We start from the raw sequence: 19,389 nt of genomic DNA on the forward strand, positions 1-19,389 counted from the left end.
CTTTTCCTAGTTTGTACAGTCATTCTTTACGTTTTGATGAAACTTGAAACCCGAGGAAGAGTTGAAATAATAGACTCTAACATCAACCTTTTAAACACTTTTCCCTTCAAATGCCTCGTGTCTTATCTCTCTGTTTTCTGCATTCTCTTTGCAGTTCGTAGTCGTATTCAGCACGGCCTGGTTTCCATCGCAGCCAGAACCGTGATCACTCACCTGGTCAACCATCTGGGACATTATCCCATGTCTGGAGGACCCGCGACTCTGTCTAGTCAGGTATCATCCCTTTGTGTGTTTGGTGGTGATGGTGTATATGTTACGGTATGATGTGCTGTAAATGATTCTGAAGTTATTGTGAAAGGATTCGACTACAAAAGATTGAAAGCACTCTTTATTTTGCTGGCGTGACACTATGTGTACGTATGTTTTGCAGGTGTGCGAAAACCAAGACAACCCATTCTGCGAGAGCGCAGATCTCGGACCAGAACTTTTCCATTCACCAAACCTACAGTTCCTGGTTCTGAACGGCTCCACGCTACTCTCGGTGCTCCAGGTAACTTTAGCTGAGGGAAGTTCCCACCATGTGACTTTAAGAGCAGTCTGGAACCAGTGAAGCTCCGTCTAAACGTCACCTTCATCCTCTCAGTGTTCATGTTGACACCACCTGATGGCCCGTCTACAACTGGTGCAGCATGAACCTTATTCTGAAAGTCTGCTGTGATCTGGCATAAAAAGATATTGTTTGTAGTTAAAGTGTTTAGGCTTAAGACGAAGAGGGATCATGCTTTTAGTGTTTTAGCTCCAACACTGGAACAAACTCCCCCAGAGAAGTCACTGACTAGCATTTAGCAGCATGGAGAAAATCAAATATCACAATATTTTTGACCAAATATCTCAAAATCAATATTACAACAATAGTGTAAAGATGACTTTTGGCGCTTTTACAAAATAATTGTGAACAGTGAAATTATTGAAACAAGTTCAACAAAATACATTATATTTGGTATGTTAGAATAAACGTGTCAGTTTGTCTTCAAATATTCAGTAAAAACTGAAACTGTGGTTTGTTTTACACATTACGAAACCAAACCACATCCTATTAAAGATCATGCTCATATTATCATGAAGGATCAGAAATGGCGTGACTCTGGTACTTACACTAGTTCATGTTGCCAATGTGAAACCAAAACAGCTTCTGATGCTTTTTACTTTGACTTTTCTTTGGAAGTGAAAATGTGTGATCACTTCCTGGTTTCTGTATTAAGGTTCAATTTTAAGAGGGTTTCAGTTTTGCTTGAAGACAGTTGAGATGTAAAAGGTGCTGCAACTTGATATCAGGACGATTTCTTCAGTATTCGTAGTATTTAGCGTTCATGTTATGTCCCTCTTTCCTCTGTTTTCCAGATCCGATCAGAGTCTGGTGTTCCAGGAGGCGGGATGACAGCCGGTCTGTCTTCTGCTCCCGCTTGTGTTCGTGTCATCATCCGAGATGTAGCCGGAAAACACTCCTGGGACTCTGCCGTCCTCTACGGGCCTCCGCCATCTTCCCCAAATAGTCCGGCACACACACTGCTGACACACACACAGTCACCTCACAGTGCGAACCTTCATTTACGCACCCCACCGGGAGGTCCGCCGAAAAAGATGGGAGTGAAAAGAGAAGACAGCGAGGAAGACGGGCAAGAGGAGAGGGGGACGGAGGAGGGAGGGAGGGGGACGGAGGGCGACAGGCAAGAGTTTCAGGGAGACGGGGAGGAGGAGGAAGAGGAGGAGGGAGAGGAGAGGACAGCCAGTGAGGAGGAGAAGGAAGAGCGAAGAGGAGGTTTAGATGGAGGGGAAGGAGAAGAGGAGGAGCAGGAGGAGGAGAATAACGAGCATCGAATGGATGGGGAGGCAGATCGAGAAGAGTCGGGCTTGGAACAGCTCCTCTCTCCGCCATTGGCTAAACGTGTGTGTCGGGAGGCGGTGCCAGCGTGGGATTCGCTGAGAGAAGGAGACGATGCCCTGGATGAAATGCTGCAGTACCTGGGATACTCGAGTCCTGAGTGTCTACAGAGAGCAGGTATATAATCTGAGAAAGATTCCTACTCCACCGAAGCCCTACTAACAACAATAATGACATACTGTACAAACACAGATAACAGTAGTTTGTTCCTGTAATGTATGTTTAAATAACTTTTAAATTAAATCACTTGGTATGCCTGTGAATGAACAATCCTTCATATAATACCCAGAATAATCCATTTTGTTTGTTTGCATCTCCATGAGGCAGACTGTCAGTGAGCGTGTTACAAACATAAATCTCTGTTTAGTAAAAACAGAGGAACCTGCATCGTATTAAAAGTTGGACTTGGACTAACCAGGGTAACCATTGTCCTTCAGTTCTAAAGAACAAGAGGAACAATTTCAAGAACACACTGGAGAAATCCGATTGTTCACAGCTAACTCTGACTCCTGATTGGTCCCTGCAGGCATGCCGCTCAACATCCCAGCCCCGCCTCCAGCGTGTGTTTCAGAGAAGCAGGAGAACGATGTGATCAACGCCATCCTGAAGCAGAACGCTGCCGAGCGAGAGTTCGCCCTTCATGTACGTGCTATCTATGTTCATATGAGAAACACTTTTTTATTTTTGAATGCTTTGTTCCTCACAAGTGCAGCATCACTGTATATTTTGGCTTACAGTACTTACCAGTAATGGTCGGTTTCAGGACATTTTACACGCTCATTTTAAACCTTTTTTTTGTTATTATTATTGTAAGAAGCAATAATTTGTTAAGTTTCCATTGTTCTATTTTAGAGAAGACATTTTTTACAAATCACAATAGGAAGAAGGTAATAAATAAATAAATGGTCAAATTAATGGTGGCTTACTGGGACTCTTGAATAAGAATGGAACAGAACTATTAATCTAATTAGCAGCACTCTTGTTTTTCTGCTATAAGTCAAAATGTCCGCTATGAATGAGGTCTATTGTCCATAAACATGCCTCCTAAACACAAAGAAGACTCCAACTAATAATACTGCAACCAGATAGGCACCCTGTAATATTTGAATGCACCAAATAACGATTCTGTAACAAATATTTGCTTTACTCTTCAGTTAGTAGCAAGAAAATATACATATTATATTCTTTCTTTTACATTATTATGGTGATGCCCTGAAAGTAATCTGCAGAAGCTGCTCTCTGCTGTTGGCTTGTCTGATCTCTTCTGATTGGATTTGATCATATTGGGATATGAATGTTCTGATTTCATGTGATTGATATGTAAAAAAAAAACCTAAAAATGTTTTATTGATAGTACTTTTTGTTCCTTTTCCATGTTGTTCTTTTTTTCCTTTTTTTTTTTTTTTTTTTTTGCATTAATCTGAAATGAATGAATGTTCCAGAGAGGTGAGGATCTGAACATGAGGGCGGTGCAGCAGACTGAACCAGAGACGGAGACGCCGCAATCAGCCTTCTACTACTGCCGACTACTGATCAACATACTGGGACTCAACTCCTGGGAGAAGAGGTGAGACTGACTCCTGGCACACTGCGACAACTCAAAATCACAAAGGGCAATCAAAAAGTTCTGAGACTGACTCTGTTGGGGAGCTAAAATCTCCATGAGAACGTATTCCAAGTTATGTCATTTGATCAAAAACTGCAGCTGGTCGACACATTTGTGAGCAGTGGTCCGGGTGCATTTGTGATTTCTCGCCAGACATCAGTGTTGCGTTAAACTTGGAGAAATCTGCAAAAGAAACCTATAAAATGCTCCAGAAAGTTAAAGCAATGTACTGAGTCTGTTGAATTTGAATTTTTTTGGGTCTCTTTTCACCAAAGTGTTTTTCTGCTCATTAGACACCACATTTCCCCGTTCACATTGTGCAGCATTTCATCTTCTCAATGGCTCTGAGCTAAAATACACAATGTCAGAGTATCACTTTAAATGTATCTGGCTAGCTAATGGACACTCATTGCTCTTTATGCTTCATCCAGGGAATTACACTTTCTGCATTCACCCCGCACAATAGATTTCTTAACACGCCGCGCTCGCATGTGTGTGTATGTGTGTGTCTACGAGTGTGTGATAATGAGTATAGTGTTCTATTGATCAAGCTCAACCCATTTGGAGTTAGAATAAAAGGCAGTCGGTTGAAGAAGAGAATGACTGCGGGTGAAGTGGCAAATCAGAAAACGGGATGAATGAGGCTCATGTAGATGTATAGAGAGAATAAAAAAAAAGAAGAGAGAAACGGAGCCAAAAAAACGTGAGTGAATATGGAAGAGAATGAAACAATGAGAAGGCTCCAGAAACTTGGATGTTGGAGAAAAGAATAGATGGATAAGAATGAAAGAAGAGAAGAGATTGTCTAATCATCTGTTATTGTCCCCTTATGTCTCTCCAGGTATTCATATGGGGCATTACAGACACTAAGATACTGACAGTCACCCATGTGTGTGCATGTGTGTGTCCCCTTTTATGCTTTTCCCTATAATCCAGGGTGTAAATGGAGTCTTTGAGAGCAGAGAATGAGGCCATTACCAAGTATCAGTTTAATAAAGAGCAAATTGCTCTCTCTCTGTGTCTCTCTCTCTCTCTCTCTCTCTCTCTCTCTCTCTCTCTTTATCTCCTGCTCTTTATCTCCTGCTCTTTCTCTCTTTCTTTTCTTTTTTTTTTTTTTTTTTTTTTCCTGTTTCTAAGAGTGAAAAGAATGACGTGTCATTATCAGTCCCCTCCGAGCCTCACTGCTCGAGTCTTGGTTTTTATATCAGAGGTTGGTGGCTGGTCGCTGGAACATTTCGAACGGCCTCTGGACAATTTATTCTGCATGAAAGGCTTTTGTTTTCGTTAGAAATACGGCCCGTATTCTTTTGTGCTTGGACCCTGAAAGTGGTGAGAAGAACGAGCTGTGGTCAACACGAGATACTGCTGCTTTTGCTCAATTGTAGTACAGTGATAATAACATCTAGAAATCTGTATTGATAAAGGCAGAGTTAAGGCGGCAGTATGTCAGTCAGATAGTTCAACAGCTTCAGATGTCCTCCACCTCCATATCTCACACACCTTTTTAGCATCAAGAACCCGTTTGTTTCAGTGTCACATTATAATTTTGTGAACGCACTAAAGAACTTTACATGACATACCAACATCCTGTCGTCCTACGTCTTCCAGTACTTAACATCGATTGGTTCGTAGACAGGCGTGCATCGGGCACTTCACCGCTAACCTTTTCCATTTAAAAAAAATAATGAACAGTAATTTGGTTGCCACTATACAATTATTATGGCATTAATACCTGCACTGATTCTCTTCTCAGAAAATAGGTTATAAGTTTTGGCATTTTAAAGCAATTTTTTGTATAGTTTACAGCTAAATACTTCGTCCTGTCCTCTCCTCATGTGCTATCACAGCTCATTTTTACGTCTCTTCCAGTTCTTTTTCTTCTTCTATTATTTAAAGGGTGACAATAGCCGGCCTCAACTTCCTGTGATTGGCCTGAAAGTCTGAACCATCCAGAAAATATTTTCACACTGCAAACGGATCCAAACTGAGACCAGTTTGATTCGAACCAAACTCACAAGTCCGAAGATCCGGTACAAGCGAGGCAGGTGTGAAAGCACCCTGAATTGTCCCACAGAGAGAAGATGATCTGATGTTTTGGTTGGACTCGCTGCATAAATTTGCAGGTCACACTGATATTTTGATGGCAAGCTACTGTTTCTTATGAGCACATGTGATGGGACACTTGAAAATCCGAGTGCCGTTGTACAAACTAGTGCTTTACGAGCAATATCCTGGTCTTCTGAAGAGGGTTTTTGTTTCCCTGCTGACAGGGATTCATGGGTACATAAACAATGGGGAAAAAAAACACCAAATAGAAATGATGCTTTTTGCTTCTGAAGAGAAGGAGAAGCTGACTTGGTGTATGTCTAAAATACTGTGTAACGTCCTGGGTTGTGCAAACACAAGTACAAACACAGCATGTCTAAAAAATAGGTACGCTCTGTTTGGATTTGAAAGGGCAGAGCTTTTAAGTGCAGATCTTTTTTTTTTCACATGTTAAAGTGGGGCGTAAATAGGCTTCTATAACATTTGGCTGTTCTGCGGCACCCAGGCTCGATGCAGTAATAGCAGGAATCTTCTGATCTCTACAACCTGCATTTTCTCTTTCTGAAATGTTTTTCCATCTCTTGCAAATGTAAAAATGACATTTGAGAAATGACAGACCTGGCAAATTGTTTTTATGTTGTTTTTTTTTATATACCAAGGTAGGGCATGTTTAAAGAGTTCATCAATGAGTGCGTTATTTATGATCAACAAGTCAAATGTAGTTTTGAAGGTCATGGAAACAACCAAAACAAGTTTTCTTGACCTGAAAATGTTTTCGCTGCAGAGATTTTACTGACGGTGGAGAGAGCAGATTTTACTTTTATCATGGTGGAAGTTTTCAAATTGAAAAAGGAAATATGCAAACTTCATACCAGTCAACATTTTAAGTTCATTATTCATATACAGAAGGAATCTGTCTTCTACAATCTATGTCTGTAAATGCTCATAAAGCATTAAACATCACCTCTTCACAGCTGCTATTTTTCTTTTTTTTTTTTTACCAGCAAAAAGGGACAAAAACAGGCAACCGGACCGTTACCGAGACACCAGTAGAAGTCAGATAGTGGTGGAGAGGCAGGTTAAACCATAACGCTGAATAATGCTTCCTGACTCGTGCACCTGTGTCTCACAGGAGTAACTTCCATTTGCTGAGGAAGAATGAGAAGCTGCTGAGAGAGCTGAAGAACCTGGACTCACGGCAGTGGTGAGAAAACACAGAAAAGTCGAGCACCTCACAGCTGGTGTTGCTGCTTTAGCAAGTCGTCTCTGATAAGCTGCCTTGTCGGTCATCCTTATTTTCCTTCATTCTCTTCCAGCCGTGAGACCCACAAAATTGCAGTATTTTACGTAGCTGAAGGCCAAGAAGATAAACACTCCATACTAACGAACACAGCCGGCAGCCAGGCCTATGAAGACTTCGTCTCCGGGCTGGGATGGGAGGTAACAACACATTTACTGATTTGACTTCTGTAGATGTACAAATTCTACATTTATCTTTTATATTGATTGATTTAAATTGACCGACTAAAATTATTGTCGCATCATTGATGGATTAAATGATGAAACATTAAAACACTTAAAGACATTTCATAGAAGGTCCAGTGAATAACGTAAACTGTCTGCTGTCTGATGATGGGAACATTCATATACTGAATCATTGTAAAATACATGCATGTATACATTTTGTCCTGACGCACGTAGCTGGCAAAAAATCTAAATGAATGGAAAAATAAAACCTGACTCAAACTAGCTAACTGCTATTGGCCCTTCTTTCTTTGTAAGATGTCACTGTTTTATGTATCATTTTGAGTTGCTGTTTAAAAGAGGAAGCTGATGCAAGTCCGGTTTGATTGCCTACTCAAGTAGACTGTACCATGCATGTTAGATTAGATTACACGAGATTTATTTCAAACAAATAGCAACTAATAACAAAGAAAAGGAAACAAGAATAATCATAAAAATGAACAGTAAAAATATTCATAAAATTTTCAATAAATGTCAAAAAAAAGAGTAAGAAGACTCAAATAATGATTTGTTTTTCTCCTGTTTATGTTTATCCTCTTTACACATAAGTCATCATAGTGCAGGTTTCCATCCAACAACAAGCGTTGCTTTCTTGAGTGGAGCCAGACGCCTTCTCCTCCTTGTACCTCTCAGAAACCTTTTTTCTGTGCATTTGTCTTTGCTTTAGTTTTCATTTAAATAGTGCCATATCTATTTTTATATATGTATATATATATACATGTATATATATGTGTGTGTGTGTGTGTGTGTGTGTGTCTGTCTATTAGGTGGACCTCACCACTCACTGCGGATTCATGGGAGGCCTTCAGAGGAATCGCAGTACGGGCCAGACCACGCCGTACTACGCCACTTCCACCACAGAGGTCATCTACCACGTCTCCACCCGCATGCCCCACGACCAGGACCACAACCTCACCAAGAAGGTACCACGCTGACACCGACACCATCTGACTGCAGACGGTTTTTAATGCAGACCCTTTCCCAACCTGCGTGTGTGCGTGTGCGTGTGTGTGACCAAAGCCATCGTTAATAATAAGCATATTTTTCACCCAAGAAGTGCAGCGAGAGAAGAAGAACTCCTCTGGACTCCTCTCTGCTCTTCCCTTTTCCCTCCTCCTTCTTTCCCCGTTTACTCTCCTCTCTTTGTCTGAGGGTGACATTGCAAATGAGCAAAGGTGTGCGCGCACACACACACACACACACACCTACACACCTACCTGTCAGTGTTTCTGCACCACAGCAGTGTTTCCAATAATTCTTCGGAGCAATCACGTCTGCGTTTGCACATGCTGTGGGGCTGTGGGTTTGTATCAGTGTCGAGGCAGGCAGGTTTAGTGTGTGTGTGTGTGTGTGCGCGTGTGTGTGTGTGTACACCTGTCAACCCCCAGGCAGTGGGCGCTCTGCACATGGCCATAATGTCCCCTTAATCAGATCATACTTCCTGCTTCTCGGCCTATCACGTCGCTTCAGGCTCCTGATTGGATTATCAGCGCCTGGTCCGACACCATCCGTCTCCCTGATCAGCTGATGGCACCATCACACACATAGTCACACACACACACACACACACACACACACACACACACACACACACACACACACAGACTATAAACCTGTTTAACTTGATGGCTTTATTCACATCAAACTGCACAAATAACCATATGACTATCAATTTTTGTTAATGCTGGACACACACACACACACAGACAAATACAAATCCACATGTTATTAAGTACACAGAGGCTTTCAAACACATACAGACTCAGTTTGATAAACGTTTCCACAAAGAGGTTATACTGACAGAAACACATGTCCATACTGGCAGACATTTATCATCTATCTTGCTGCCACACACACACACACACACACACACACACACACACACACGCACACGCACACACACACTGAGTTTAGTCTATTGCAGGGCATGTGTCCAGGTCTCCCTCTTTACAGTGTGTTGTCGCCCCTCTCATACCACATCTGCTGGAAACATGATTAAAAGGATTATATCTGCTGTATTACTACTGATTGTGGCCTCAGAGATGACATCACTCTGATCCCCGTCAGTGAAATCACTTTTTTTTTTTTAAATAGTGATACGGCTCAGAGAAATGCTTCAGACAGTCAGACTCCACTCTGCTTCAGACTGTCACTTAATTGTTCTGACTACCCAAAAAAAACGGGTTGAAACTCATAATTCTGGCCTCCAAATGCAATAATGGAAGAGCCCATCAGTTCTCAGCATCACGGTGAGATGTATCTTGTTGGCACATTGAGGTGCACAGACAGAGGGAAGTGCCTCTGTTAGATTTATAATGAGTAGAACTTGATAAATATATAAACGTAATGGATCACTTGTCAAGATGTATCAGGTTGTGTATCAGAGCAGGTTAATTAAGCCGATAACTCAACGCAGTTCGGTAAATTCAAGTAGTGTCATTATAAAGTCGCTTTGAAAGTTATCTCATGCACCGGTTCCTCAGGGTGTCAAAACGTTTAGAGGCAGCACAGCACAGTGACGTGCATGAAGCAGAGGGAAGCGGTAACTACTCCCACGTTTTCCAGGTAAAGTCACCGGATCAACTTCAGAACCTGAGTTACAAGTGTGTTTCTGTGATTTCCCGATGGACCTGAAACTGGAGCAGAGAGCACACATCAGATTTTGTGAGAACAAAAATAAGTTGCAGGGAGTCAAATCCAGCGAATATGGGGAGTAGGGAGCGACGATTGTGTTGCTGTGACCGGTCAAGTTGTCAACACGCCACCGTTCAGGCCGTTTAAACCAGAGGACTTCAACAGGGGGTCCGCGACCCCTCGGGGGTCCGCGGGGGTACTGCAGTGGGTCTGTGAAATTTTTGGTTGATTAGACAATTTCTTCATATTTTTTTCCCCCAATTTTTTCCCCCAAATTGAAATGTCTTTAAATACACATTAACATGAATCCAACATATTGTAGCGAATGGATAAATGGAGGCAGAAGATGTTATCTTTCAGTCAGAAATGCACACATTCAGCCTCTTTGCTCCTGCTTCATGTCGACGGTGAGAACACAAAGTACCAGTGGTCCCAAAAATGTTTGTAACTCAGGTGCCAATGTTGATCAAGCAACATCTTCTGACTGCTCCATGCACATTAAAGCGCTGCGCTCCATTTGTGTGCGTCAGAAACTTTTTGATCGCACCTCGTAATTAATTAAACTAAAAGGTTACATAAGAGTCGAGTAAGACGTGCGTGTCCAAACGAAATTACATTTCATTAAACGTCGCGATACACTGTTTCATAAAATGTGTGCAACCTTTCAGGGACAACAAACCCTCTCACAGACACATCACACCTCTTTGAACATCTCGTCAGAGGACAGACTCTAAAAGTGATTGTAGTTAAACGCACATTTGAAAGGAAATGTCTTCAATATGTTTGTCTTGGGGCCAAGGCCAATCTGAAGGTGTGTGACAAACCGGACGAGTAGAGAGACACGTGTGTGTGTGTGTGTGTGTGTGTGTGTGTGTGTGTGTTTTGGCAGACATCAAGGTTAATGACTGAGCTGTCACCAGCCCTGACTGTAGCCCACTGAGTGAATGTGAAACACGCGCACGCAGCATCACACCTGATCCCATCTGTCTTCCAGCCCGTACTCCATCTTTCCGGGGCTTCACTCTGTCTTGTCGTCCGCTCTCCATCTTTACACAGTCACTCCATCACGCCCAGGGCCAGCCTCACCACATACACACCCCAAATCAGAAGCCTTGGTTACATGATGGATACAGCCTCCCCAACTCATTGTGTGCGCCTGTGTGTTTTGTTGGCATTGACTTGGTTTACATTGTTTATACTGCAAGAAAGAATAATACGAGATGTTTATTCTGCTTTGATTCTTTTATTAATTTCTCCTTCCCGTTCCCTTCTCTTCCCATTTGTCTTTATTTCCACCTTGCACCTCCTCCAGCTGCGACACCTGGGCAACGACGAAGTCCACATCGTTTGGTCCGAACACTCCAGAGACTATCGTCGGGGGATCATCCCCACCGAGTTCGGAGACGTGTTGATCATCATCTACCCCATGAAGAACCACATGTACTCCATCCACATACTCAAAAAACCAGAGGTAAGCACAGTGTTCATCTTGACACACCTAAGATGATAATTAATCCCCCTCTATTGATGCGTTACTAGTTGCCTTTTCATGAACCTTGGTACAAACGTGAATTGTCCCAAGAGGATGAATCCTCACTTCACTTCTTCCATTATGAGATTGAATTTGATGGTTTCCAGTGAAACATTTCCTGCTGCTCTTGGACAGTGATGATCTTCTCATCATATTGAATTGGAGTAACTGTGATGATCCCTTTAAATTTCATTTAGCATCATCATCAGATCTGAGTTGTAATTTAGTTTGTGGCCAAGTACTTGTAAAAATCAATGATAGCTCCATTAGCTGAGCTTTGAGTTAAGTGCAAATGAAGGTGTGTTAGCATGCTGAGATGTCTTTTAGCATTTAGCTAAAAGCACCGCTGTGATTAAGTACCACCCCAGAGCTGCCAGCACAACTGCAGACTTTCAGTCTTGTTTAAAATGCTGAGATTTATGAGTGAGTCAGATCATTTCTGGGAATCTGGTCATTTTAACTTCAGCTTTTGATGTAAAATAAAGCTACAAATGCTCCTATTAGAGAATGTGGAACTAAAATGATGTATGCCATTAAGTGATTATCACAATTGTTGTCAATTGATTTCCTATTGTTGCACTTCTGCATATTAAAAAGATGATGGAGCCTTTACATCATGTAGATGTGGAGAGTCTGGAAGTTGAGGAGGAATAAAACCGTGAACATGCATCGTGTTTTGGTTCATAATTTTATGTTTCCTCCCAGGCCACAGAGATATGCATCCAGATTGACTAACAATCCTGGAGAGAGTCCTGCCCCAAGTCTTCTTGATCTGGTTAATGTATCAGTCTAAAACACACAGACATTAATACCACAGCACTGATGGCATAACTCTATTTCAAACAGGACCTAACACAATAAAATGCTGTTTTTTTTCTGTATGACATAGATACCACAGCACTAATGACATAATCATATTCTCTTTCATTCATTCTGCAAGGAAAAATATTGAATTATCATGAATCCAAAAACAAGTTAGAGAAGATATTCCCTATGTTGTTGTCCTGAAAGCACGTGTATGCAGCCATCGACAACATGGCATGGAGACCTGGTCCACAAACAAACTCAATAAAGAGCCTGACATGATTCTCTTTGGTGGATTCCACAAGCAAAGTATTGAATTAGATTTAGAAAGTCAAAGCCTCAATCAAATATTGTGTCATTAAAAAAATCTGCTGCGTTAATCATTACATGTCAGGCTTGGTTCACCCAGTCGCTCCCAAAGAGGATCCGGTTTCACAAAACTATCTACATTTTGCCGTTGCTTTGAAGTGAAGCGTTTTCAGACCAGACAGGACTCTTTGGGGAGGAACTACCGACCCGTTTCCCCCAGAACTAAATCGGTCCAGAGGCCTTTTGTAGTATGCGTTCGCGGTGCCAACATAGGAACTCTGAAATGAAGTAAGCGGAGCAACTTTTGATATTTCTCTTCTTTCGAATCAAAGTCACGCTGTATTTCCTCCGGTGTGCATCAGCTCAATAAAGCCTGGACTTTGTTGTCGGTCCATTTCTCAGGACCGTGTGCTTCTATTTGAAACTCTTTCCTCTGCTGTTTTAAACGTCTTCGTTCATAGCTGTAGTTTACCACCTTACTGTTTACACTGTTTTAAACATGGCGGTGGCCTGTGCTCCTGTGTTCGACCAATCACTTACGTCACCGCAGTTCCTATTGTAACGGTGAAAAAGTACCAACCCAGAGGGAGGAGCTAAAAAACGACCACAAAACGGAGGTACAGGAACTTAAAACAATAAAATCCACACAATAAAAGGGGAACTCCCTCCCACTGTTCTCACAAATGTGAAACACTTCCTGCGGTCTGAAAAGGCCTATTCTTCCATAAGAAGTCTATAAAGGAATGATAAGTGATTTCTTTAGTCTGTCTAATATTGGTTCTACCCCGTCTGCTCTTTGCTTGTCTGTAGGTCCCGTTCTTCGGCCCACTGTTTGACGGTGCCATCGTGGACATGAATATTTTGCCCACCATGGTTCGAGCCACAGCGATCAACGCGAGTCGAGCTCTCAAATCCCTCATTCCTCTCTACCAGAACTTGTATCCTTTACAACCCTCAGTGATCAAAGTATGAAAGATTGGGATCAGAAGTCAAAGGTAGGTGACTGAAACCGGCTTCTCCCTCATGTTTTCTTTCTTCTGTTGTTGTTTTTGTGCTTCCAGAGTATCAAAGGCAATATTGGCATTTTCTCAATGATGTTTTACCTCATCAGGCCAAAAAAACAATAACTTAAAGGAACAGTTTGAGATATGGATTTCAGTACTTGTTTAAATGCTCTATGATTGTAATTATTGTGTTTTAGTGGCTCTTGTTGAGTTTTAAAGCCACTAAAACCTTTGTATGAATATTATTTTCAGCAGGTTTACATTGCTCTGCAATTGTAATCTTTTATTTCATCGCCTGAGTGTTCATCGTCCTGCTTCCACCTCATGCTCAACTTTTTTAAACTGATTTGCTTACTTGCTTTGAATTGTGAGAATAAGGCTGTACTGTTGTGCGTGGGCTCTTGAAATCCTTGCACATACGTGTGTGAGTGAGAATGTTGGTTATCCCTCAGCTCGAGGATTATGAGGCGCAGATCGATGTCCAGTGGTGTTTGACTCTCAGAATATAAGTGTTAGTGTGATAGAGCTGTAGTCAGTGGACTCTGAAGTGCTATATATCAAGTGTGCGTGTTTGTCGAACACAGCTGGGCAGAGAAAGTTGGGAATGTGTGTGTGTGCGTGTGCATGTGCGTGCGCAGGAGAAGAACAGACAGACAGGTGTGTACACAGTCTGTCTGCTTGATCCGATGCGATGGTAGTTTGGTTGGAAGTAGCCCGGCGCTCAATACTTATCGATGACTTTTCTCTCTAACGCTGTTTCTAAATGAGAGGCTTTGATCTCTGGTCTCAGTCACAGACATGCACACACACACACACACACACACACACACACACACACACACACACACACACACACACACACACACACACACTGATGAACACACTAACAGAGACACAAGACGACCGACTGATTGATCATTGGAATTTCTTTTAAGCTGGACTTAAAAAGAAATTGATTCCCCAGTGATACTGTCTCCTTCTGTCTTTATTTTATTTTTTCATATTTTTTTTGAACTTCTTCCTTTTTTACCCAAGTAATTCAAGTTTATTTGCATGGTGGTAAAATGAGGTTCAACCACAAGGTAGCCGTGACGACGATTGTATAAATTCTGGTTGAAATCGACAAGAAGAAACAGTAGTTATACCATTTTCCAACAAAGCCTTCATGCATGTGCATCTTCCTGCATGTAAACAATGCACGCGAAAAACAGGGACCAATAGTGCAATTAGTAGCAAAACAAAAAATCCACATGCTTTAAAGGGAAAAGGTGTAAAATGAAGAGAACTGCAGTAAATAAACAGCAGAAACTTCCAGAGATTTGGGACCAGTTCAGTTTGAAAGCTTGATAGAAATGTGAGCACCTTTTTTAGCAGCACAGACTAACGGTCTGAAATCAGCTCTGATGTCCAAATCTGGAGAACATTTTTTATGCATTATATACGCAGGGAAAACAACATCTTTAAAATGGTCAGGCCTTTAAAAAATCCTGTATGGCGGCGTCTCGATTGTCTCCAGGAGACACTGAAGGCAAACAAGTAAATACTTACCAGCTTACAACCCATGAAATATCATTAACACTGTCTTGAAGGAAAAGAGCTCACTTAGATTAAAAGCTGCTGTGTTTTATTCACCGATGTAAACGTTTTAGAGCAGTTTTGTTTTTGTCTTTTCTTACCCAGTTGGCTCAGTTTTCTTCCATCTTTTCTTCGTGTCCGACCTCCGTCCTGTTCTCTCTTTATCCTTCTATACCTTTTGTTTCTTCCCTTCCACCCATTCTACAGTCCTTTATCCCCCTTTCACTCTCAACTTTCCTTTTATCGTCTATCGTTCTCTTCTTTCTCCCCTCTCTTCCCTCGATCATTTTACTGTTCTATAAATCCTCCACCCCTCCACCCCTCCCTCCAACATAAACATTGAATAGTGATACTGGCCATGAAAATGGAAGGAGGAGGTGGAAGAAGCCATTTTTACTCTGCCACGTCCACCCGCGAGACAGACGGAGAGGTTGTTAAGCTCAGTGTGGGTCTGTGGCTCGTAGCTGACACCCCCGAACCCATTGTGTGTGTGTGTGTGTGCGTGTGTGTGTGTGTGTGTAACCATGTAACCATGTACATGCGATGACACGTGTCGCCCATGCTTGTTTCGGGGTGTTTGTGCGTGTCTGAGTGTCCTGGTGTGTATTGATTGGTGGTAGCAGCAGGTCGATGTCTCTGACAGGCTGAATTACAGTAATCAGTCATTATTGACTCCCCATCTCTCTGCTACACACACCGCTCTCCTCCACTCGTCTGTCTCTCCGCCTCACCCTCTACCTCTCACGGCTTCTCTCCTTTCCTTGTCTCTAACTCTCTCCATCTCCGTCCCTCTCCTTGTGCTCTGCTCTCATCTTGCCCATCATTTCTCTATCTCCCTCCCTAAATTCTTCCCTGTATTGTCTCTCTTGTCTCTCTAATTCCCTTATCTCAGTGCATCCTTGCTTCTTCTTCTATATCTGTCATCCAGTCTGTTTTTCATCATTTTCAGATTGATTTACTTTTCTTTCTTCATACACGGTTTTTTTTTTTATTATTATTTCTTTTTTTTCTTTTCTGCTCAGTCTCATTGTTTTAAACGGAGAGAAACTCTCATGATGATGTAATTCAGTCCTTTAATAGTAGTTAATGAATGTTTAGTACAGCAAAACACACAAGACAATAGAAATCAATACAAGATGAGTAAAATATGAATAAAATAGCTTCCCTATTCACTCAATTTTGACCAGTTCAGACTCTACAAATTGTAATTCAGTGAGAGAACAGCTGGACGTATATTACAGATCATACACAATTTCAAACTGTCCAAAATTCCCACTCCAGACGGCTTTTTAATCTGTTTATACGGTTTATTACGTCTCAGACTAACTTTGTCCTGTTTGTGATTTTGTGACATGACTGCAAGAATCAAAAGATGGGAGAGATGAGTGGTGTAGAGCTGCGAGAGGTGGAGCCTGATTCAGAAGAATAGTGATAGACATTTTTCACAGCAGACATTTAGGACCTAAGATCTCAAATACAGGCTAACAAATTCTGCATTTATTCCAAAAGTGTGCACATTTATATTGCAGCTGTTTCGCTGGTGATTTACGTCATTGATATCGGGACAAATCGCCCAATTTAAATGAAGTGTTTGCGTGTTTTAATGTGATTCCAGACATCGATAACAGAACGACCGCTCAAGGAAAAGGAAAATTTGATCGCATTGAATCAGAGGTACGAGTGGAGGAGGCCAATAAGCACACCGGCTACTGCAAAGAAACATAAATATAACAGGAAGAAACGCTATATGGTAGAACAGCAGCAAGAAAGTAAATGCCGTGGGAAGAACAAAAAGATCAATAGATGAAATTAAGAGAACATGGCAAGATACTAGGCAAAAAATAAAATAAAAATTGGCTTTATGATAAAACATCTGCAAATAAAATGAGATGGATGAGATCCTCTAACAAACACTGAACAGCAGGTCCAGCTCTTTCTGCGTGTGCTTTTACACACGCAAACCTTTAGTGAATCAGGCTTTTTAGACTTTTTATAGTCGTGACATCACAGCTGTATTAATGATGGCTCCTCTGAGGGCTCCGCTGGTTCATTTATAATGGTTAAATGGAACTGAACCGTCATTAATTCTACCTCAGTTTACCAGACTGTAAGAAGTCCAACGGTCTACTGTGGAAAGGAAGAAAAAAAAGGTCTAAAACATGTAGCAGACATTCCTGGAGATCAGGGAACACGAGGGTGAGATGTCCCTCCGCATGAGTCGCCTAAAGGGCAGCATGAAGCCGCGTGACTGCGTCTGACTCTTTAACATGAAGCGACCTCACCGAGGGGCCGACACACCAACACATGGGAAACAGGGAGATGGAGAGGAGGTTGGCAGGGCCAAGTATGTCAGTGTTAACTGGCATTTTTCTCTTCTTTCTTTCTCTGTCCTCCCCCCCTATCTCGCCCTCTCTCTCTCTCTCTCTGTTTCTTGGCCCTCAGGGCAGTCCATCTGCCTTTTCTCTCTCTCTGATCTTTCATTCACCATGACTAGAGCCATCCAAGAGCACACAGCACCACTCGCCCAGTGCCAGGCTGCTGGAGCAGCTGTGTGTAAGCACAGCTCTATCTCACGTATCAGCTCAGTGCAGCGAGAAAAGGCGGTCCAGGACTCCCCGGCGCATACACACACTCTTCATATATTACGTTCACACGCATCGTGATGAAAATTCGGGAAAATTGACTGACAGGTTTCGGGTTTTAGAAGCTTTCCAAGCCCGCCTCTGAACTTTAGACTGACGTGCTGGTGTCCTCTTTAAGCGACCGCTCACTTCGTGATGCTCAGTACGGGTCGTATCAGGCGAATGGTGACTCATTCATCCCTGATTCATACAGTCGGATGAGGCAAGTCAGTGTGATGTCTAAATGGCAATATAATGCTGTGTTTCTAGTCAAAATAAGAATTTTCAGCTGTAAGAACTTGGATGTTCTGTAGGGCATCGTAATAATGTCAATGAATGATTAAAAAAATAAATAATAATAAGGCAGGTGATATTCCTCTTGCAAGAAAAGACCAAAATAGCAAAGAACTTTTCTTGTTAAGTTTCTGCTGAAACTACACCCAGACGTGTCGAGCTTGTTCCCCAAAGCCACAGAGCTCCATTGTTATGTTGGGGGGGAAAAAAAGCTCTAAATCGGACCATAATAATTAAAACTACAAATGTTTGACTTGTTACTTAAAACCTGGAAATTAAAGAATTATTAATCACTACGGATTGTTCCTTTGTGCCCCAAGTGAAATTAATTATTTCTTAATTAAAGTTAATTTTTGTGGCCGAGTCACCGCGGACCAAGTTTCACCTGCTACAGCTGCTCCACCATCTGATAACTGTGTGTGTGTGTGTGTGTGTGTGTGTGTGTGTGTGTGTGTGTGTGTGTGTGTGTGTGTGTGAAAGAGCAAGCTGTGGCCGTCCTCCATCTGCTCCTGGGTGATTGTGGTTCTGGGGAACAATGTTGGAGAGATCCTAAGCTGTTACACACACACACACACACACACACACACACACACACACACACACACACACACACACACACACACACACACACACACTCTTACAGTCACTGTGCCAGCGAGTGTGTATGAATTATAAAATGTATATCATCCATGCATTTACTCCTGTGCTCTGCATGCAGTTTATGTTGCATGCGTGTGTATGTGTATATATTCCACTCTCAGGATTAATATGTGTGTGTGTGCGTGTGTGTGCGCGTGTGTGTGTGTGTGTGTGGGACATCCCCTCTAGTAGTTGATTGGCAGAGATAGCTGCACTGAAGCTGGGGTCAGCATATGGCTCAGTGTGATAGCGATGCTGTGTGTGTGCGTGTGCTGGTCGGTGCATGTGTGTGTCACTGCCTCTCTTTCACACTCTGTTCCCAGTGAAATGATGGCAGCTCTGGGCATGTAGCGCTATTATCCCCCATATATACATACACACACACACACACACACACACACACACACACACACACACACACACACTCACTCTCACACACACCAAGGGCAGCCAAACACCCAGCGGCCTGCCTGGCTTCTCTCTGCCAGCTCCCACAATAGAGTCTATTGTCCCAGTAAGGCCACAATCTGTTGTGTGTGACAAGGAGTGTGTGTGTGTGTGTGTGTGTGTGTGTGTGTGTGTGTGTGTGTGTGTGTGTGTGTGTGTGTGTCTCACCACGGTGGAAAGGTGAGGGCAAAACCTTACAAATTGAAGAGATTTTCTCGTAGTGGATGCTGAAATGGGGTCGTGTTATCCTTCACCTCCTCGGAGCTCCTCCTGAAGGAGCGTTTCCTTTGACTTCACAGAAAGCTGCACTGACGGCCGCGTCTTTTGATGAAATGGTGCAAATTCACAAATCTTTCAGATATTAACGATCGCTGCTGAATTGAAGTCACTTGGACATTTTTACTCTTAAGGCC

The 19,389-nt window shown here is 42.3% G+C and overlaps 1 protein-coding gene across 5 annotated transcripts in view; it reads left to right on the top strand.

The window, feature by feature from the left end:
• Positions 1-19,389, top strand: part of ralgapa1 (Ral GTPase activating protein catalytic subunit alpha 1) — a 65,459-nt gene that overhangs the window by 29,144 nt on the left and 16,926 nt on the right. For all 5 annotated transcript variants that reach the window (XM_069173025.1, XM_069173026.1, XM_069173027.1 and 2 more), the window contains 10 exons: positions 155-273; positions 431-550; positions 1,402-2,059; positions 2,469-2,584; positions 3,385-3,509; positions 6,727-6,798; positions 6,911-7,034; positions 7,886-8,041; positions 11,065-11,223; positions 13,207-13,334. In XM_069173025.1, the coding sequence (XP_069029126.1) occupies positions 155-273; positions 431-550; positions 1,402-2,059; positions 2,469-2,584; positions 3,385-3,509; positions 6,727-6,798; positions 6,911-7,034; positions 7,886-8,041; positions 11,065-11,223; positions 13,207-13,334 (1,777 nt within the window). The remainder of the gene's footprint in view (positions 1-154; positions 274-430; positions 551-1,401; positions 2,060-2,468; positions 2,585-3,384; positions 3,510-6,726; positions 6,799-6,910; positions 7,035-7,885; positions 8,042-11,064; positions 11,224-13,206; positions 13,335-19,389) is intronic.

The sequence above is a fragment of the Embiotoca jacksoni genome, unplaced genomic scaffold (genome assembly GCF_022577435.1).
Source record: "Embiotoca jacksoni isolate LCO1_2020_lvr unplaced genomic scaffold, fEmbJac1.0.p SCAF_57, whole genome shotgun sequence".
Classification (NCBI taxonomy): Eukaryota; Metazoa; Chordata; class Actinopteri; family Embiotocidae; genus Embiotoca; species Embiotoca jacksoni.